General features: G+C 31.8%; 1 protein-coding gene across 4 annotated transcripts in view; it reads left to right on the forward strand.

The window, feature by feature from the left end:
* The window catches only part of LOC129983992 (techylectin-5A-like), a 58,301-nt gene that overhangs the window by 25,226 nt on the left and 9,708 nt on the right, over positions 1 to 23,367 (forward strand). Inside the window, exons 5-9 of one of the 4 annotated variants that reach the window (XM_056093736.1) lie at positions 2,492 to 2,586; positions 3,223 to 3,383; positions 6,952 to 7,057; positions 8,602 to 8,766; positions 10,590 to 11,220. In XM_056093736.1, the coding sequence (XP_055949711.1) occupies positions 3,246 to 3,383; positions 6,952 to 7,057; positions 8,602 to 8,766; positions 10,590 to 10,897 (717 nt within the window). In that variant the 5' untranslated portion in view covers positions 2,492 to 2,586; positions 3,223 to 3,245 and the 3' untranslated portion in view covers positions 10,898 to 11,220. Of the gene's footprint in view, positions 1 to 2,491; positions 2,587 to 3,222; positions 3,384 to 6,951; positions 7,058 to 8,601; positions 8,767 to 10,589; positions 11,222 to 17,993; positions 18,139 to 21,519; positions 21,618 to 22,364; positions 22,526 to 23,367 lie in introns of those variants that run through there. The other 3 variants (XM_056093735.1, XM_056093733.1, XM_056093734.1) reach the window with 3 other exon arrangements.

A 23,367-nucleotide genomic window follows, 5' to 3' on the forward strand; every position in this document is an offset into this window, starting at 1 on the left:
TACATCCCAAAATAAAACTTACAGCTGTAGATAGCATAAATTTCCCCAGATACCTAACAAAAAGAGCTCGTGAATGCATAAAAAAAATATGAAGACGATGCTTCTATGACTGCAGGCCTGGAAGAAAACATAATTATAAAAATAGGAGCAAAAGTCATGTTAAGGCGAAGTATTGACGTGAGTCTTGGTTTAGTTAATGATTCTATCGGTATAGTGCAAAGAGTAAAGGTTGATCAGGAAAATACAAAAAATAATTAAGAAAATATACATTGCATTTAATAAAGAACATGTTTACGAGCTTAGTCCGGTCAAAACTAAATTTGAAATTATTAATAGAGCTTATGTTCATCGCGAACCGTTTCCCATATGTATAGCCTATGCTATAACTATACACAAAAGTCACGGTCTAAGTCTAAATAATGCACTGATGGATATTGGTTCTGCAGCGTTCACATCCGGTCAAGCTTACGTGGCACTTCCGAGAGTTACAAGTCTGGACAGCTTACATCTAATAAATGTCGACTTTGCAAGTATTAAAGCGCAGGAATCCTCAATTTGTGAATATAACAGACTAAGAAGCATTTACCGTCCAGACTTGTCAAAAATTGTAATATCAAAGCTTACGAGAAAAACCCATAGAGACAGAGACTGGGCTTTGAGAAAAACTGTGGCTGAATCTCAAGAAGTAGTACCGGAAAAGAAAAAGGGGAAGACTACATACAAAAATAAGAAAAGGACTATCTACAAAAAGAAATGAGATGCCATCAAAAACATAACTTGCAAAAAAAACCAAGTCTCGCAACTCAGTTCTATCGTAAAAAGTTGTGAGATCCATGTAATACCAAGTCGGTCCATTTATTCAGTCCCTACTTAAGGGTCCTTCTGTCTTAAGTTATTACGTAATTAGCTAACCTAACAACATCTTATGGTGACCATATCAATATTAAAAATCTTTTATGGTTTAAATAAATAGATTGACTTGGCAATCGCACTAAACAATCTAATTTAATATAATATGTTAATGTAATCTAATTTAATGTAAAGATACATTGTGTTTTCATGCGATGGCCAAGTCAATCTATTTATTTAAACCATAAAAGATTTTTAATATTGATATGGTCACCATAAGATGTTGTTAGGTTAGCTAATTACATAATAACTTAAGACAGAAGGACCCTTAAGTAGGGACTGAATAAATGGACCGACTTGGTATTACATGGATCTCACAACTTTTTACGATAGAAGAACTGAGTTGCGAGACTTGGTTTTTTTTACAAGTTATGTTTTTGATGGCATTACATATATTGGTACACTGAGTCATTCACTGCAAATGCAACTTTGTAATCTGGCGGCACGGCATCCTATATATTATATATATTTATATGGGATTGCAAAGTTATTTATGCAGTTGGTGTATCTAGAAAACTAGATCGAAATTACAAAATATTTTAGTTTTTCCTTGATTTATACTCTAAACACTAATTGTATTCTAAATTTGAAGTTTCTATACGTCTTAAGCCAAACTTTCAGAAATTTTATTAAAAAGCCCTTTCCGGTGCCACTCACAAAACAGCGTAAAACTTCAGCGTTATTATCAGTTGTGTCCATTTTATGTGTTATCATATCGAAGACTCTTTTTTGATCGGCATTAAGTTTTGCGATCATACTTAGAAGATCAGTTTGCTCTTCTTCTACCAGATTGATTCTCTGAAAGTCACCCATTGCGTTTGCAGCTTCCCCAGCTTCAAATTGAATTATTTCAAATTAGATATTGTTACAAACCTGTAATTTTGCTTCCCAGCGAGAATAGTGTCATCATACGAAAGACCGTTTCACAGTAATCTGTATTGGATGCTGTCGGATGCCGAGCCAGTGATCCCAGAGCTTGGTGACAAACTTGGCGACGAATTTGCCGACAAAATGGATAATGCTCGAAACTTTGGGAAATTTATCGATCCGTCCATTATTACACGCATATTTTAGTTTTTCCTTGATTTATACACGAAACACTAATTGTATTCTAAATTTAAAGTTTCTACGTCTGCTAGAAGTGTCTTAGAGTTTTGATGATCGGTCAGTCAGTCAGTGACAAAATTCACAAACTTTGACTAGTTATAATTCTTAAACTACTGGTTCAAATTTAATGAAATTTGAAATATACCATGTTCCGATAATGAATACTTGGTTTCTGAAAATTCAGGCTTCTAGTTTTATTCACAACGAAGTTATAGGGGGTCGAAAATGGCCTGAACTGCTTCGAGAAAAGGATGGTACGGCATGCCGCTTGTTTTTGCTCGACTTGGCGGGGGCACTGCCGTACCCCCAGATAGAATTTATTCACAAAATAATGTGATTAAACGATATCCTTTAGTTTCCAAATAGTAAGTCATTCGCGAGCTCACCTGAATCCGAGTTATACTTCATTTTTCAAAAATTTGTTTCGTTAAATACATTATTTGTATTAAAAGATTTTTTGGTATCTCTTTTTTAGGGAGAAAATTCTGATTGGTTTAGCCGTTTTTGTTTCTGCTTGCATAATTCAATGCATCGGATCAACTCACACAACCATTATACCAACTACTCAGAGTAAGTTCTTTTGCTTTATAAATTATTTATTTAAAGTTTTGGGCTTTATATTTATTTATAGTTAATCTACTGATCAAAACTTTGCTTGAAATTCAATACATGGTTTCACTTTAGACGCAATAAGTTAAAATTATTTGTTTTTTGAAAAAAAGTCGTGTATTTAGCTTGAATTATGTTCGGTTTCGGGGCCACACGAAAAGTATATTGAAATGAATTGTGATTAAATAATGAGACCGGTTCTGACCTTGTATACCACCCTTCGAGACACACTCTGTAAATAAGAGACCACTTAAAATCTCCAGATTAAAGATTTTTGACGATTGCAATTCTATATCTATATGCTCTATTTATAAATGAGGAGCTAGTTTGAGCTGTAGTCGTAATAGCTGTGTTAACATTTCAGAAAAAAAACCCGATGATGTATTTTTGAGAATTTATTATTGGATTATGAATCATCCTTCGTGATATGGGTTGCATTTTGTTTAAATTCTGATAAAAACTATGCATACTAAATATGAATATCAATAATGGATCCAAATTTCCATAAAATGGTTGCTAGTTTCTAGTTCCATACTATTTGGTCCACTTGTGATTAAAAATTATATTTATTTATGTATTGCTGCAATATTTTTTTAGCGCCACAACCCGAGTATTACCCGATGCCCAAGGATTGCGAAGAAGTTCGCAGAAATGGCCACAATGTGAGCGGAGTGTACACCGTGTACCCCAGGAATAGAATTGCCATGTGTTCCGTCGCAGTGTATTGTGACATGAAGACAGAAGGGGGTGGATGGACGGTACGTATTCACTAAAATCCATTTTCATTTTTATTTGTTTTTGACTTCCACCACGGGGCATTTAAGAAATGAGGATATGGTGGTTGGTTCTCGCCACAATGATACTTTCAGAAATGTGGCTACCCCCTTCTGATGATAGGACGTTCATTCCACGGGAAGGGTTGTACTGTGGCCGGTGATGGTCCTTAGAACTCAGCTATCTTTCGCGCCAGTATTGCTATCGTGGCGGTCTGGTCATTCAATTTTTCCGTGAGCTTTAGGGCGGGTCGGAGTAGTCAATTTATGATTATTTATTTTTGAAATTTTTAAATTCATATTAAGAGTGAAATCAATTAACGTTCAAGTAACTTGAATCAAATCCGCATCTGTAGTTAATTTTTGGAATCAATTGCGCAATTTGTAGGATGGAAAATATTATCAACGTAGCGTAAAGCGATATGGAATTAGATAATAGTTTACATTTTTCACACCAAATACATTAATTTTTTACAAGATAGTAAGATCTATGCCGCATCAGGAGAAAATAGAAGCAGGTATCCTTTTAAATGGCAATAATGGCATCTCGCCTCTGCCGGAGACGAGGCTTTTTCCATATAATTGAGTATCAGTTTCTATTTTCTATATTATAAAATTTTGTATAAGTTTATATTCCGTATAAACAGAGATACTATATTTTCCCCCGTTGCATATGCAATCAACTTATGTGAACAGGCGTCTTTTTATCGAGCTTAGATGAAATTCAATCTACAATTCAATAATGAATCCTCTGTCTTTGCATATTGTAGCGTACAAAATAACTTTTCCAGATGCATAGTAATTTTCTCGTAAACAGGCAATAGCTTCGCTTTTACCAACACTGTTTGAAAGTGAAAAAAAAAATGAATTTCTCTATATACAGAGATACATCAATGCGCCTCTATTTATTTCGTTCATTAGAAATAAATATTTCAAATTTGTTCTTTTTCAAATAAAAAGGTTATTGCCTTTAATAGTACTTTCAAACAGCATTAACTGGTCCCCCACCGAGGGGCACTACAGATTTGAATACGAGAAGCTTCCGGCATAGTGGTTGGTTCTCGCCACCCAGGTGGGTACAGAAATGGTATGGGATCGGCTACCCCCTGCTGACGTGCTTTCCACGTTAAGGGTTGTACCTTGGCTGGTGATGGCACTTAGGACTCGATCTTAAGTCCCGATCCGACGGCCTATGCACATCTTCAGACATGCATTCTGTCCTCTTCTCCTTTTCTTGTGATTTTCCGGTATTCTTTGTTATCTGTTCATTTTACCGACAATTTGCAAGAAACTCCCGACCGACGTCCCCAGGCAGGGGGGGGGGGGTAGGTCTTACAATTGGTTAATCGGCAGATTTACTATCATATCCGTAAAGGCAACAAGCCATCGGAATGCGGCTTTAGTTCCTGCCGATGTTGTTACGGCGTTGCGGTCATTCCGATTTTTCCGTGTGCCTTTGGGCGGGTATTAATTGTAATATAATAGCCAATTTGTGATATACAAAGCTGGAAAACTCTTGAAAATTTTACCAACAAATGACTCACTATTGTTAAGTTGGTTGTTTTTTACTTCCTTATATACGAAGTGCAGAGGAAGTATTGTAATCATCCAAAAAATTCATACTCAAAATTTTGATAAATTTCCACGTTTCTGTCCGCAAAACACAGTGACGCAATTATGTCTATCTATAAACACAACAATTAAAAAGCAGTTTGAGCTAGACGCTTGCAGTTTAATGTATGGAATTATTACGAAATGTGTAGACAAACTTTTATCAAATTTTTAATGAAATTCATTCACAGGAGGTCTGTCTCTGGCTGTTAGAGTATAGGCGAATTCGAAACAAACAAGAGCGCAAAGAGTTAGGTAAATAAAAAATAGTAAAAAATTGATAGTCACATTTACTGTCTAATATATATATATATATATATATATATTGTTACGAAATTTCCGGGTTCGTTTGGATAGCGGAAGTTATATGGTGTGGACAACGCTCAATCGGCAGGCGGCAGTAGAAAATAAAACAACGACGTTTATTTACACGAAGACACACAGGACAGCACAAAAGACGATTATCTTCAGCCGAGACGTGCAGCATACAACCAGACTCTACTGCAGACAGTAGCGCACAGCTTAGTTCAGCACTAGCTTCACTCCGTCGCTGCTCCGCTTAACTCTGGAAGGCCAATTCTTTATCGTCGATTCCGACTACTATCCTCTGTCGATTCCGATTACTCTCGACTACTACTGGTTCACGTCTACTCGGCAGCTGCAGGCTGCTCCTTTTATAAGTCTCAGGAGGCAGGACTAGAAGCCTCTCAACCAGCCAGGAACGTTCGATGCGTAACTCGGTTCCTACTGGACGGATCTGGAAAATTCTCGATATTTCGGGTATAATATATTTTGGCGCCAAAGTCGCCAAATGGTCGCCAAGCTCTGGGACCTCTTATGGAACCAACTATGCTGGGAAGCCGCATCACACATTCGTAACAATATATATACTTATCAAACTTTGAACCGATTCCGTCAGATGATTGACTTGATCGTCTGTCGGTCTTTACTATAGCACGCAATAATTCATAAACACTGTGACTTAAATGCATTATTCGGTGTTATCATGTAACTACAACTGCAGTTTCGTGTTAAATTTTGGTGTTAATCAGCTGGTAAAAACGCGTCCAAAATACAAATTCTCTCGATGCTAAATTCACTCCGAAAATCTATATTTCGTAAGTATTGTTCACCAATATCATGCTATGTATTCGCGTCCCTACCTAAGGTGCACAACTTTAAGCAGAAAAAGAGGTATAAAACCTTTACTGGAGAGTATGAGAGAAGACCATTCCCGTTGGTTTCTTGTTATGCTGCAAGCGGAGTACATATTTAGGTCAGCATTTCTTCAGCATTATGCAAATTCTCTAGAAAAGCAACATGATTCTATGTAAAATCAAATAACTATTTAAACTCTACCTGAATTATTATCTAGATGTTTCAAAATCACTTTGATCAAGGAAAATGTCCCTTCTCTTGGTTAGATATGCGAACAAATATTTTGAATAATTAATATTTTGTAATGTTAAATTTCTACATTTTATATTGCAGAATTATTGTAAATTTATTATTAGTTTGGATCCTTGATCTCGAAAAATTAAGAAATGTTGGCACGTTTCCATTTCGCCTGCGCAAGCGATAAAGTCGCCGTGATACAACCGGTTTCAAACGGTTGCTATTGACATTTTTATATAATATATACTTTTTTTAGTATAATGTTGCCAATAAAGAAATCGTGGCGAGATTTGTGCCGGCGAAATGCAAAAATATCGAAATTTTTAATAATTTTATAGAATGACAATTGCATGCCAAAAAAATCGAAGGTTTCGCAAGTTTTTTTTTTTTTTACTTATCACGTTTTATTATATTCTTCCATATTTGTGTCATTTGTGATATATATATATATATATATATATATATATATATATATATATATATATATATATATATATATATATATATATATATATATATAAATTTAATTTTTGACTTATTTTGTTAGGTAATTCAAAGAAGAGGAAATTTCGGAAATCCCATTAATTATTTCGCTAAGATGTGGCAACAATATAAATACGGATTTGGCTCTTTGGAGAAAGACTTCTGGTTAGGTAAACGTCTGTTCTTATTCAATTTTAATCGTAATTTATTATTTATTTTAACTTATTTTAGTCATACAGTTTAAGTAAACTTTAATTCACAAAAATGCTGCAATATTAAAGTGAGACAGTCTTGAGATAATCACTATATGTATCAATCATTATGTGACTCAGAAATTATTCTTATTATTTATTGTTGAATGGCAATTGTCAAATGTAAACAAACTATCATACAAATTTCAAGCTGCTTTTTAAAATATTTTAACAGCTGCGTTGAATTGACCGTTTCGCTTAGCTAATTTTTGGAACTGCAAAGTATTAGAAATGCTCTGGAGAGTCTTCGCCGTGTCACCAAAAGGTCCATTAAATCAGAGTGTAGAAGATATAAGAGGAGTCGAGAAATAGGCATCTAATGGGAAGTTTAATCGAGCTCAAAAATAGACTTAGTTATCATTGGATGGGAAATTATTATGACTTGTCTATGGAAATAGCTTTTCATAACTTCCAAAACAATTATTTTATAAAAATGATTTTCATATTATCTTAAGACTTAAAAAATTACCTTTTTTAATGATATGAATTCCATTTTAATACAACTTTTCCTTGAATTTCATTGATATTTTTTTAATTCGGTTTATTACTTAGTCTAAACAATATCTTTCAATATTATGGAAGAATTCAAATTCATCCATCAATATATTCAACCGCCTACTTTTAACTCCATAGTTTATATCATAATATATGCCTTTACCTTTAAGAGGCATGCAGTTAGTAGAACCCCGAAAACTCTTTTTTTATTTTAGATTTGAGTTAATTCTAAATAGATGAGGCATTTGATTTAATTATTCATTTTGAGAAATTTTTTTAAAAATAATTCCATATTGTGATCTTATTATTATCTGAAGAAAGCAACGTTTCGAACGTGAAATCATGGAGAGAGAAAATAAAAAGGCGAGACTGATTTGTAAACTTTTGAAATGGGAAATACTCAGAAAAAGACTTATTTTTTCTTTATGAAGCCTTCTATATGGATCAGTACAGAATATCTATTTTGAAGAATAAAATGTATTGACTTAAAACAATAATCAGATTTTGAGACTCGTGTCAGAAACTAAAGATTCGAGTGATTCATAAATTAAAGGCTGAAAGGTTTTTTTCCTCTTTTTTTTATACTTTTGAATTAAAGTAACAGTGCTTTTATTTTTAAAATTATATGACATGAAAAAAAGTTATTAAATACATTTTTACTTTCTGGTTTCGACTTTGGAGTTTTATTATATATTTTAGACCATTCGAAAAATAAAATTTTAGAATCTTGGACCCAATCGAACATAGAGTAGTGCATGCATGCATGTTAAAAATGTTCTAAATACATTTAATTTTCTTCAAGCGTAACGCAAATCATAATTTGTTGTACAAATGCATGATAATAACAGGAAGAGAGCTCCTCTATTAACTTTTTTGTGCATCTATGCTAATCTTTTTGATAAATAAGAAATATGTTTTTGTGTATTATGCTCAACTTTTTGATAAGCAGGAAACGCTTTTTCTCGCAGGTAACGACGCTATCTTTGCTCTCACCAACCAAGGCGCCTATACCGTTCGATTCGAGTTGCAGAATGCGAATGGAGTGTATGCTTATGCCACTTATGATTCCTTCTACATTGAAGACGAGCAGAACAAGTACAAGCTGCACATAAGCGGTTACAGTGGGAATGCTGGTAAGATCAATCATTATTAATATTTGCCTCTTCAAATGTCTCCATGTTTATTAAAATCTGTAGCAAAATAATGATAGAATACTCAGTCCAAATTCAAGCATTACTTGATAGTTGGGACAAATCATATATATAAACATATTTTATGTGAAGCAGAAGGCAGGTTGGAAGACATTGAGGAGACATTTTACATTTTTAAATTCATTTTAATCCATCTCGGGAAGGCAATTTGTAAATAATCAGGCGCGGACAGACCACGTCCACAACAGCGCGGAACAAAAGCAGAAGTGAGGAAGGGACGAATTAAATGATCACGTCTTATATAACCTGGGATTTCCGGCCATGTGGCGATTGAATACACGTGTTGACCTTTGAGAAGGGCAACGGAGGAATCATTTTCACTTGACACGTGGAACTGATGGCGCTGTAATTTTTACACAGCTTCATACGTGGAATGGGATCAGGAAACAAGAGAACACTTTAGAATGACCCTGGCATGGGCCGAAATGTAGGAAATTAATTTGGATTAAAAGATATTAAAATATTGTATGTGTGTGTGTGTATTGATATTTTAAAATGTTTAAACTTAATTAATTTCCTAATTTTTGTAATTTTTAGCACGTAATCTGTATGAAATGAAATAAATATGAAATATGATGTTTTCTAAAAAATAAGTGCAAGAAAAACTGTTGCCATGCTTTTTTTATAATATCTATATTATTAATTCTATAAATCAGTTTTATTCAATCTTAGTTTTAGTTTAGTTTAATGTAGACAGGATATCCACTCTAATCAGGGCCAAACAGTAATTTTGTAATCTTTAATAATAGCCGTAATCTGTAAACAAAATGGCCTAAATGAAGTAAATAATAAATTTTTTTATGTAACTTCAGCCAATAAATGTTCTGATGAATTCGAATTTTAAAGTTTTATACAGATCCTGTTCTGTGAAATATATATAATAAGATGTTCATGAGACATTAATATTGTAAAGAAAAAATTTCCACTCTTTTTCATTGAAAATATATTGAGTTATGAAAATGTGAATGTCTCTATTCTATAAAAAACGCGCGATCTTATACCTCTCTATTTTGACCATCTTGAAGAAAATAGCTAATCATTGCTTGGACTTTCCCTTAGACTGATAGTTTAAAATAATGAAATTATTAATTGTCCTAAAATAATGATATTCAATGCTCAACGAAAGGATTTAAATGCCTTATGGCTCTGTAGATTGAAACTTTAGATCGTCAAAATAATTTTACTGGGGGATTCATAAAATCGAAGGACTGTTAAAATTTAGACTTTATGATTGTTTTCAGAAAGGCATTGGCTGTTTGAAATAAATTGCCGCATTTAAATCCTTTCGAATGTGAACTGGATTTTATGATGGAGAAATTTTTACTGAATAGTTCTTTGAAATATTAAATAAATTATTCAAAAATATATTATGTTGTACACATAAGATTGCAATACTGAAGGATTCGATTTTCTGCAGTCATATTTTTAAAAAGTGTGTTTCGTTTCAGTAAAAAAAAAAAGTTTTCTTATTTATTCAAGTTTTATCTTATCCATTTCAAATTCAAATCTTATTGCGGCTGAGAGCAAATTAGAGAGATATACAATGACCAAAATATCGTAAGGCTACAATAATATGAATCATGTGACCATCGGAATTTGAAGTTAAAAAAATATTTTGCCGAAGAAGCTATTAAGAGGCCAAGGTACATAAATATGTAATTGATAATTTTTGAGAGCATTACTCCTAGCAAACCAGCTGGTCGCCAAGGGCGGCTAGTCTCTAATAAATTTCTTCTCTAACTTAGGCGATTCTATGTATTATCACAACGAAAACTTCTTTTCCACTCCTGACCGGGACAATGACCGCACCAGCAATTACAACTGCGCCAAAGACAGATCGAGCGGATGGTGGTTCAACTACTGCATGACATGCAACCTGAACGGACTCGCATGGAAAGGCCCATATAAAGGCACCAACGACTTCAATGACGGTATCGAATGGCAGAGCTTCATGGGAGCTAAGAATTCTCTGATTAGTACCGAGATCAAAATTCGACCAAGAATATTTTGCACCAAATATAATGTTGAGGGTGCCACCACTCCGAAATTATAATCTTGGATTTTCTGTATATGCATTCATTTTTTTTTTTGTTTTGATCTTACAAATCGTATTCAGAAATCATCTACTTTTACTGATTATATTGTCAGCACCAACTCAAGTTGATAAAATTTCTAAAAACTCTAGAAGTATTATTTCCTTTTGGATTGTTCTGAATATGATTCTAATATATTTAAAATAATATATAAAGAAGTTAGTTTTAAACGTTATATTTAATGTTAAAAAAACTGCCAAAAAGGACAAGATTCGGAACTTATTGTATGGTTTATTAATAGATATGATAATGAAACGATTATTAGAAACAAAATATATTTCAATTGATATGTTATTAAAAAATGTTTTTTTCTGAAATATTAAATAAAATTGTTTCTTTTTTTCTATAATCTAACATTATTTTAGACTCATACTTTCTTTTCACATTCATTCACTTTCAAAAATATTGTTACGAAAATTGTCCGGAGTTCGTTTGGATAGTGGAAGTTATATGGTGTGGAGAACACTCAATCAGCAGGCGGCAGTAGAAAATGAAACAACGACGTTTATTTACACGAATACACACAGGACAACACAAAGACGACAATTATATACAGCACACAGTTATCTTCAGCCGAGACGTGCAGACAACAGCACACAACAGACTCTAATGCAGACCGTAGCGCACAACTTAATTCAGCACTTATTTGACTCCGTCGCTACTCCGCTAATCTCTGGAAGGCCAGTTCTTTCTGTCGATTCCGACTACTCTGCCCTAACAGCTGTGGCCGCTTCCTTTTATAGGTCTCAGGAGGCGGGGCTAGACGCCTCTCAACCAATCGGGAACGTTCGAGGCGTATCTCTGTTCCTACTGGACGGATCGGGAAAATTCTCGATGTTTCGGGTATAATCTATTTTGGCGCCAAATTCGTCGCCAAGCTCCGGGACCCTCCGACGCGACACCGGACTCCGTCCAATACCGATGACTGTAAAACATTCTTTCCGATGGTGGAACCAACTATGCTGGGAAGCAGCATTACAGATTCGTAACAATATGAAAATAACTTATTGGTAATAATACAGATTTGGATTACTGAACATTATTGTAAGTTATTAAGAAACAACGAGATGTCAAATTTCTTAATGTTTCAACATTGGGGAACAATATTATTTTAATAAATTTTTCAATATTGCACAATATTATATATAGGATCAAACCTAAATGATATACATATTTAAATTATTCTTTAACACTACTTTATACCATAAATGAACAATACTGATAAGATATCAAATTTCTTGATGTTTCAACATTGTGGAAAAATATTATACAATATTATTTATTATCATTTTTTTTCTATATTACACAATATTATATATAGAATCAAATATAAAGGATATTATTTTAACAAATTTTTCAATATTGCACAATATTATAGATAGGATCAATGATATACATATTTAAATTATTCTTTAACATCACTTTATACCATAAATGAACAATACTAATAAGATATCAAATTTCTTCATGTTTCAACATTGGGGAAAAATATTATACAATATTATTTATTATCCTTTTCTTCTATATTACACAATATTATATATATATAGAATCAAATAGAAAGGATATATATATATTATATAATATTGTACAATACTATTTAGCATTAATGAGCGATATTAATAAATTATCAAATTTCTTAATGTTTCAATGTTTGGAAAGAATAGTATTTATACGAATTTTTCAATAATGTGCTGTATTATGTACGCAAATAGGATCAAGAATAAAGGATATTTTAGATAATAGAATCACAAGATGAATTTTTTGACTTTAGTAAAATCTGCTTATTTAGTGAGGATTTTGACAAAATGACACCACAAGTGCAAAATTATTTTGCGGACTTTCCCTCTAGACAATGTCGCCACTTCATCCTCTGTTTAACAGTGGAATAAATTGTAAGTGCTCCACTCCAATATCTCAAGGTGAGCGCCGCCTATAGAGATTTGCTCAAAAATTACTGTTATATTAAAATTTTAGAAACACTTTTAAGTCATTAATTAGCACCTTTCGACTAGTTTTAATTTGAGTTGTCTCTGACTCTTGTGATCAAATAAAATCTAATCATTTTTGGTTTTCGATGTGAAAAAAAGGTTTATCTGTTCAATTTCGCACGTATTTGAGTTAACATAAGAATCATATTGCGGCGATCAATTGTGTGTTTTTTAAAAAAATTATATAAAAAACAGTGATAAAGTTTGACTTTTTTTTAATACCATTCCTGTATTACTGGATTTGGAAATACTATAGCCATTCTAGATTTCCAATATAATTTATTAATAGTGGTATCATTGTACACTGTTGCATATCAAATTATAGATTGAAGTATGCTTAAAACTGAGATGTATTTTATTTCGTCATTCTTCAATCCGCAAAGGTACAAGAAAGGGAAAATTTACTTCGAACTCTCGTAACACATTTACCTATTCGTTATTACAAAGGGTTTTCCAAACTAGAATTGAAATATCTTGTGCTAGACTATATGACCAAATAAAGATGAAACACACATTACCAATTATCTCACAGTTTGAGGCATTAATCTTAGATAAAATACTTTAGTTTCCCCTAAATAAAAAGCATTATACCTCTGACCTGGTTAAAGAAACAACACATCATAGTTTTCAAAGGTACAACATAATACAGTTTCATATTCAGTTTGGAAAAGGAAAAAAGGATGTGTACAAAATAAGATTATTAGTCTGTTTGTAATATACATTTACTAATATCATTTCTTAATAGTTTTAAGAAATACTATGAATCAAAATAATTTTTTTATTGGTGAAATCAGGAGAATATATATATATATATATATATATATATTTACTTCACAGTAAACATGTCTTCCAAACAGAAAAAATCGAAATTATGCAGCTGGTAGAATATCTTTGTACTAAACACATGAATTTCTAAATTTTTTGATCAAACTGAAGTTATCAAAAGATACAACACCATTCTTTCCGATGAAACGTATGACATTGATAAACAATTATTGCAAATGCGCCTATAAGCGCGCAGTCCTTTTCGATTAATAGCTGGCATGCATTTAATACACAAGTACCAGAAAACCGAATAGGTATTTTAAATGTCTTTTTTTTTCAATCGACTAAAATGAAATTTCCACACAAAATTGCAATTGTAGTCATAACAAAGCATGCCATATTTCATTAATTCAAATCATTTTGTTTTTGAGGCATAACGTTTTACATTTTTGAGAAAATACAAACTGTTAACCGTTTGATAGATTTGATTTCAAATTTGATACATACCTACATTTTAGTTTATAAAACTGTGTACCAAATTTTATCTATTTAGCTTTTTATATTTTGATATTATCATGTTCATTTTTACTCAGACAACTAGATACACAGACATCCTCTGAATGGATTTACTTCTAAATCCGATAGATAGTTGTAACTTCGATGTAAAGATCATATTCCTAATTTCATCCATCTAGTAAACAGGGTTGAGTTATCGTGTTCCTAGAGAAACAAATATAATTCCCAAAACATGTTTTCCGGACGCAAGGAAGTCTGAAACACGAAGATTCTTCAAAATCCCGATTTTGAATTTTTTTCTGATTACCCTTTTGAGACACAGAACATAAAACTACTGAATTTCAGGTAAAAATTGATTAAATTAAATAAAATACACAATATTGAAATGAAAATGACAATTTATTAATTTTTTCGACAGCACTATATAGAGCTAAGAGCAGTGGATTCAGTTGAAGCCACTGTGTCAATCGTCTAAGAAAAAAATAAAATAAAAAAATAAATAAAAGGCTTGGTGGATTAGCAAACGAAATGACTATGCCTCAAAGAATTATCACACTTTTTATTTGTATGCGAAATTGTAAAAAATTTAATCCAGAATAGAACAACTAATCCAGAATACTTAATCATTTTATACTAGGGATTGCAATACCGGTATACCGGGATACCGAATACCGGTATTTTGAGCCATTTTACAATTTCGTAATACCGGTATTCACAAGTTTAAATACCGGTTTTTCGGTATTTAATAGAAATTTTTTAAATTGTCTCCACTATATGTTCAGGAATCGCCAACATAGCAAAATAGTATACGTTTTTGTTTTTATGTCTCCCTAACGGGCGAAATTAATTAGCTAATTAATGGCTTAATTAATTGCTTAAATCTAAATTAGCGAAACATGGATTATCCTTGAAAGAATATATTGTATCCATAACGTCTAATGGAGCAACAGTTATGAAAAAAGTTGGAAAGTTGATGGGTGCAAATCAGCAATTGTGCTATGCTCATGGAATTCAATTAGGAGTAATAGATGTATTATACCAAAAAAGTAAAGAACAAAAGAATCCAAATATTGTGGATATAGAAACTTCGGATTCCGACATTGAAGAGAGCAAGAGTGAGAGTGATATTGACAATGAAGATAATGACAATGTAATTGTGGAAGTTGATATTGCTAATGAGGATGAAATATTAACCCATCAAGAATTGCTTCCTATAATTTATAAAGTTCGAGAAATTGTTAAAATATTTAAACTTTCCCCTACAAAAAATGCCATATTACAAAAATATATACTAACTGAAAATAAAACAGAATATATGTTAATAATAGATTCTAAGACACGTTGGAACAGTTTACTCCTAATGATGGAACGATTTTTGAAATTTAGAAATCCAATCCAAAAAGCAATAATCGACTTAGACCTGCAAATTAATTTTTCAGACAGTGAATTCGACTTAATATCTAGAACTATATCAGCTCTACTTCGAATAAAACTGGCTGTTGAGGCATTATGTCGGAGAGATTCTAATTTTTTAACAGCTAATGCAACAATAAATTTCATGCTGCAGTCACTGAAAGAACAGCACACATCACTATCTGAAGAATTATATATTACATTGAAAAATCGCACAGAAGAAAGGCATACCGAAATAGAAAATGTCTTATGGTATTTACATAATTATAATGATTTTAAAAATGAAAATGAAAAAGAAGAAAAGAAAATAATCCATTCAAATCTGATTAAGTTTATAGTAAATTTTCTTACAATTTTTTACCCACAAACCTATCCACATTCAGAAGAATTCGGTTCAGTTATCGAAGATTATGATGACACTAATGTTGATAGTGAAAAGGAATTGTCTCTTGAACAAAAATTAGAATTAGCGATAAATAAATAAAAAAAAAAAATTCAACGAACCAAAATACAATACAGAAATCAGCTATATCCAAAACCATCCGACGAGAAATTGATTTATTTGAAGATGAGGGATTTAGAGATAAATACTTGGAAAAAGTACATCGCGTATTGCTAACAGTATCACCAACTGGCGTAGATGCCGAAAGAGCGTTTTCGACAGCTGGTAATTTTTACGCAAAATTACTTTTCAGCTTTAATGACAGTACAATTGATGCATCATGTTTTTTAAGATCACATTTCAAAAATTTGCAATAGTACCACAGACTAAATAGTAATATTTACACTTTTTTGTGATTTAAATAAATAAGTTGTTCTTTTACTTTTTTGTGATTCTTTATATACTGTTATTTATAAGTTCCATATCATTTTTTGTGATATTTACACTCTCTTATAAAACTGGCAAATAAAACAAAGAAATACCTTGTTTTCTTTCTTTTTCTAAAATCCCGGTATTAAGATCTAAAAAATATCGAATACCGGTATTGAAATTTTGGTCCGGTATTGCAATCCCTATTTTATACATTAGCAAAATTTGGGAATTTAAAATTAATTTTTTTCATGCAATGTTTTAAAATTTAAATCTAAGTAGAGTAATATGGCCACTCTAAATTTTAACTAAAATTGTGACAACTGTAATAATTAAAAAAAATCCATATAAAACACGTGTCTGATAGTTTTATCTATTTTTTTTCAAAATAATATAATTGTCTTCGTTTTTGATTTTCACTTTCAAATGTAAGTTTTCTCTAATTCGTTTGGTCATCTTAATATATATAACATTGTATATAAGAAAAATGAAAATGAAAAGTTTACTTACTATTATTGTTTTTAAGTTGTTGTTTTTTGAAATAACATATTGCCATTTAAAAATATTCAGCAATTCCACTTTTTTTTTTTTTTTTTAACAAAAGATTCATTTTTATTGTATTTTTTTTTCAGTTACGAAAACAAACAATAATAAAAAATCGCAACTCTATAATTTTTAAGAAGAAAACTTCTTTATCTTTATTTTGAAGTAATTCAAAGGTTAAAAAAATTCCAACTTTCTAAAAAAATGCTGTCAAAAAGTTTGAAATTATTGCCAAAAACGCATGGATTGGGCAGAACAAAGATTTAAACAAATAAAACTCCTGGATTTTTGAGAGTAACAACATGCAGTTATAGCACGTTTACGAAATCTCTTAAATTCATCTCAAAGTCATAAATATTTTGTGAAGATTAATCATATGACATTGAAGAGCATTAAAAATTCAATCAGACTTAATAGTACATTATAATTCTTTAGCTGAATAACTACATGAAAAAAAAAGATTAACATACGGGATCAAAATCTGGAGGGCTGCTCTGAAATACAAAGAAAAGCAGATTCCTGCATCACAGGAAAGATTGTATTCATCTCAATGCGTTGTTGCAATTTCTTGAGCTGTTTTTCAAGATAATACAATCATTTTTTGGTAAAAGTTTAAACTTTCAAATTATAGCCGTATTTAGTCTCAAAAATTTTAATCAATTTTTTTTTAGAATAGGCTCATTGTAAAATTCGAAAATTGTATAATTCGTTTGATCATCTTAGTATCCATAACATTCGATATAAGAAAAATGCAAATAAAAAGTTAGTTTTCTATTATTGTTTTTAAGTTTTTTCTAAAACTTTTCATTTGACACGGAATCGATTTCTTCTTTACTTTCTAATCTTAACAATTAGTTTCATTTTGGATCGAAATCTTATCTTTAAAGCGATTGTAAGTTATTGTTAAAGATGCAGCACAGATATAATGGAAAGATCACACACACTTGCTAATTTCACATTCTCTACAACGCGTGTGATTCCCAGAAGAAAGATAATTGGCGCGCTTTTTATCATTTTTTTGCATTTAATTTATCATTGAGCCGTAGTTATCAAACTATAAAATATAAATAAAGCCGTATTTTTATATAAATTAATCTGTAGCGCGAGACTTTGTTACTGAGTTCGATTCCTTTAGAAGTTTAGACTATTTGCTGCTAAACATGTAAGTATATTAGAATTTTTTTATCTATTATTAACTCTTATGCTTGCAATGAAGTACTGAAGATTTGCATGGGATTACAAAATTGATGGTATTTAAACTATCATAGTCAAAGCAGCAATGATTTAAAAAGATAAAAAGTAATTTATTCACACTGAAGTTACCAAGATTTTTGAGTTCTTATATGTATCGAAATAACAATAAGTATTCCTATGTTATATCATGTAATTAGGAAGTTAGATAAATTCGTAGGTTAAGGTGTCTTACGAATTTATAACTGCAGTATTTTCGAGTATCCGACCTAATATGGCAGAATGGCAGGTCGAATAACAAAAAAGCCGGAAAGGCGGAGTTCTAAGAACTCACTTCTTTATTTATCAATATCAAGAGACAAAGTTTTTTGATACCAAAACTCATTGTTATAATATGTATTTTCTCACTTCTTATTGAGTGGTAAGTCCATTTTTCTCAAGCCACGTAACATGTGAACGTAGCAACGGCCATCTGAATCATAGAATCAGTTGCTGGTAATATGCCGAGTTAAAATAGAAGGCTCTGTACAGGTAGTTTATATCTGTTTATATACTGTACTGGACGTTTTCAGCATTTATTAGAGAAAAAGTATGTTAAAGAATATAAACATAATTTCTATAATGCCTAACTTAAATGCAGGGAATATAAATAAAATGTTAATATAAATCGTAGGCCCAGTTCTTAAGAAAATTGACTTAAAACTGACTTCATTTTTTTACTGATAAATGATTACATTGATATGAAAAGATAACCCTAAGATAAAAGTCAAAACATACAGTTTTTAGTTTTCAAAAAATTTCTAATAGTCGACTGCTTCTGCCTTGTCTTCCTCATTCAATTACGATGAATCTAGACGGATAGTACGGAAGCCGAATAGTCGCGAACCGGATACTCGGGAGTGTACTGTACTAACATTTTTGTAATACTACTAACTTTACTGCGTCCTAATTTAAGCCGAAGAAAACTTTGTTTACTTCTGCTTAAAGTAACGACGTATTTTTAATTATATGATTTCAAATAAGTCCTGATACTTTTATATCGAAGTGAATTTATATTTAAAACACCGACTTATCTTAAAGAGTAATTTGCTGCTTATAATCGGAGCTAGGAATTTGATTTCTCTGAGTTGGAGCAATTTGACTCCCCATCAGAACTGGAATTCGGAATTTGAAATTGGTGAGTAATTTGATATCCCATCAGAAATGGAATTACGTATTTGTGCTTTCTGATTGGTGTTAATTTACGCTTCATCAGAAATGTAATTAGGAATTTTGAAATTAATGGGCTGGTGTAATTTGACATTCCATCAGAAATAGCGTTAGGTATTTATACTCCCTGATTGGAGTAATTTGACACCTCATCAGAGCTGGAATTAGGAATTTGGGATTGATGGGCTAGAGTAATTTGATATCCCGGCAGAAATGGCAATGTGTATTTATACTTCCTGATTGGAGTTATTTACGCCTTGTCAGAACCGGAACTTGGTTATAATCCTTTGAAAATAACTACACTGACTGAAAAAAAAATATAGGTGTACTTAATAATAATTACAATTTACAAATCATGTTAGCCAGACTCTAATTACTGCGATCGTATGCATAGTTAATTTTAGCGATTACATTTATAAATATAAAAAATATCCATATGCATGCTCTAAGTAAATATTTTTGGACCGATGTACTTAAGTAGAATTACAAAATTGATGATTGGCTATTTACTATCCTAATGTCATTTTTACTTTTAATATATTTCAAATTATATTTAAATAAAACTTTTCTACAAAATTAAAATAAAATCAGATTAATAAGTTTTAAGGTATTCTTAGATTAGTAGCGCTCTGTGGCGCAACCCAATTAGCTCATTGGATTAGACTGTTACGTAATGTTGTTCTGCAACTTGTAATGAATTTATTGAGACATGATTTTCATAAAGCTTCGACGACTTCTTTATCTAATTGCATTATTCGTTATTATGTTCAATGAAACTCTTCATAATGCAATTCTTTGAAACTCTATCCTCAGAATTTTAAGATAATTTATTTTCATTTGCTTTTGTTTAACCAGAGAATTATTTGTTTTTTTTTTCTGTATTCGATACATTTAAATTTTGAAATTTCGTGCAATCGTGCTTTCCCGACCGCAGTACAATATTTTAATATTTTCTGAACTTAATTAGTATTCAGTAGCTTTATTTTAATTGCATTTTTGTGCCATATGGGTGGTGTCATCTGGTGATGAATTTAGAAAAAAAAATTATTTCAGGATTACACAATATTTATAATTATGTATTATGATATATATTAAAAACAAAAATGTTGAAATTGAAAATATTTTTTTAAAGCAGACTTCTATCAATATATTAGGAGTCGATTTTTTTCCTTCCAAAAAATATAGATGTCAAATGAAAACTGAAAAAGAGCGAGGCAAATGACGACTGGTGCATAATATTTATTTTCCCTTTCCCAATATCTTTCGTCCTTTTCTGGCCTTAAAAATGTGAAATGAAAATAATTATTTTGTCTTTGCGACTCTTTATTTCTAAACACTTGCTCTTGTAGCATCTTTATTCCTATACATCTCTAAATACGTCGTTGTTATTATGCTACCATTTAGAAGCTATTAGTCTCTTTGGCGACCAGTTGCTCTCTCACCACAATAATAACATTAATTTAATCAAGTTAAAAAATTTTTGATGAATTACAGCTTATCAGGATAAAGGACAACTTCATTAAAGATATATTAACGTAGTATCACAAAGCAATATGGCTGTTTAAATATACTTCGAAAATGGCGATATTAATTGATGAATAAAATTGATGAAATCACTCTAGTTGTTGAGACTGGGGAGGGCCTCCAAAGCTTTACTTTGCAATATATTTTAAAATTGAAGCATTTTGGAAGGCAGGCAACCATTGATGATATATTTGGAAGTAATGAGAGATATAGATTAGCAAAATCACCATACAGAAATGCATAATGAAATAATATTTTTGAAACCGATCTCAAAAATGAAAGGTAGCGGTTGACTGAAGTTGGCGAAATATCTGTAGTCAACCGCCAATACACCCAGTCTAGTTGGACGTATCTAGGAGTCATGATTTTTCATTCGAAATAAAAATTGACGAAATCGGATTAGTAATTGGGTATGGGGTTGGTTCTTTGATTTCTCAAAATATTTGAAATATATAGGTAGAGTTTATTCGCGAAATCATGTGATTAGAGGATATCCTTTGGTTTCCCAATAATAAGTCATTCATTAGCTTAGTTGAAATCCAAGTTATACATCATTTTTCAAAAATTGGTTTCGTTGAATACATCATTTGTATTAAAAGATTTTTATACTCTTTTTTAGGGGGAAAATTTTGATTGGTTTAGCCGTTTTTGTTTCTGCTTGCATAGTCCAATGCATCGGATCAACTGGTTCACCCACTACACCAACTACTACTCAGAGTAAGTTCTTTGTTCTTTATAAATTATTTATTTAAAGCTTTGCACTTTATATTTATTTATAGTTAATAAATAAATATAATGAACACAACTAACTATAATCAACTAATTAAAACTTTTCTTGGAATTCACTATATGATTTTGTGTTGAATGAATGTTATTTACCGCAAAATGCCAAAAATATTTATTTTGTGGACACAAGTGGTGTGTCTAGTTTGATTTATTTTCGGTTTCGAAGCCACACGAAATGTATATTGAAATGAATGTCCTATTACCGAATTATGATTATATATTAACGAGACTGATTTTAATCTAGTATATCACCCTCCGAAACTATACTCTGTAAACTAGAGATCACTTCAAATTTTAAGATTAAAAATTTTTGACCATTGCAATTCTCTCTGGTTGTATATACTTCTTATATGAAAAAGTTAAAAAAAAATATATCTCTGTTTATAAATGAAAAGCTAATTCCAAAGTGCATTGAGTTATAGCTGTTTTCGAAAACATTTCAGAAAAAAAAAATTCTATGTATATATTTCAAAATTTATTTTTGGGTTATTAATCATCCTTTGTGATATGGGCTGCAATTTGTTTAAATTTTGATAAAAACTATGCACATTTAAATAGGAATATCAATAATGGATCCAAATTTCCAAAAAATGATAGCTAGTTCCTAGTTCTATACTACTTGGTCCACTTGTGATTATTTTTATTTTTATTTATGTATTGATGCAATATTTTTTTTAGCGCCACAACCCAAGTTTTACCCGATGCCCAAGGACTGCGAAGAAGTTCGCAGAAATGGTCATAATGCGAGCGGAGTGTACACCGTGTACCCCAGGAATAGAATTGGCATGTGTTCCGTCGCAGTGTATTGTGACATGAAGACAGATGGAGGTGGATGGATGGTACGTACTCACTAAAATCCATTTTCATTTTTATTTCTTTTGACTTCCACTAAAAAACGAGGATATGGTGGTTGTTCTCGCCACAATGATACTTTCAGAAATGTGACTACCCCCTTCTGATGATGGGATGTTCTTCTCACGGGAAGGGTTGTACCGTGGTCGGTGATGGTCCTTATAACTCAATCAGAGTTCGCGCCAGTATTGCGGCAGCGACGATCCGGTCATTCAGTTTTATTCTTTTGCCTACGGGAGGGTCGGAGTAATCAGTTAACGATTATTTCTTGTGACTGCCACCGAGGAGACCTCAAATATGAGGTTGAAGAGCTGGTATGGTGGTTGGTCAGCACAGAAATGATGGGTGTTGGCTATCTCCTCTCGATGACGGGGCTATTTCCCGCCGGAAAGTTTGGACCGTGGCCGGTGATGGTCCTTTGGATTTATCCATGGTTCCGCCAGTGTTACTGTCGCGGCGGTCTGGTCATTGAGTTTCTTCCGTGAGCCTTAGGGCGGGTTGGAGTAGTGAATTTCTGATTATTTGTTTTTTGAAATTTTTGTATTCATACTTACAGAAAAATCAATTCATGTTCGAGTAATTTACATTAGAGGCGCAAACTGCATTTAATTTTTGGAATCAATTGCGCAACTTGTACGATGGAAAAAATCGTGATATCACAATCCACTTAAAACGAAGTGGAATTAAATGTTGATGTTGTCAAGCCAAATAAATTGGCAGTAGATTCCATGCCACATCTAGAGAAAGTATAAGCGTCTAAAATTTTATATAAGTTTATATTTCTTATATACAAGGTTATTCAACGGAGTGGTAAATTTTAAATATTTAT

This window comes from Argiope bruennichi, chromosome 9 (assembly GCF_947563725.1).
Source record: "Argiope bruennichi chromosome 9, qqArgBrue1.1, whole genome shotgun sequence".
NCBI lineage: Eukaryota > Metazoa > Arthropoda > Arachnida > Araneae > Araneidae > Argiope > Argiope bruennichi.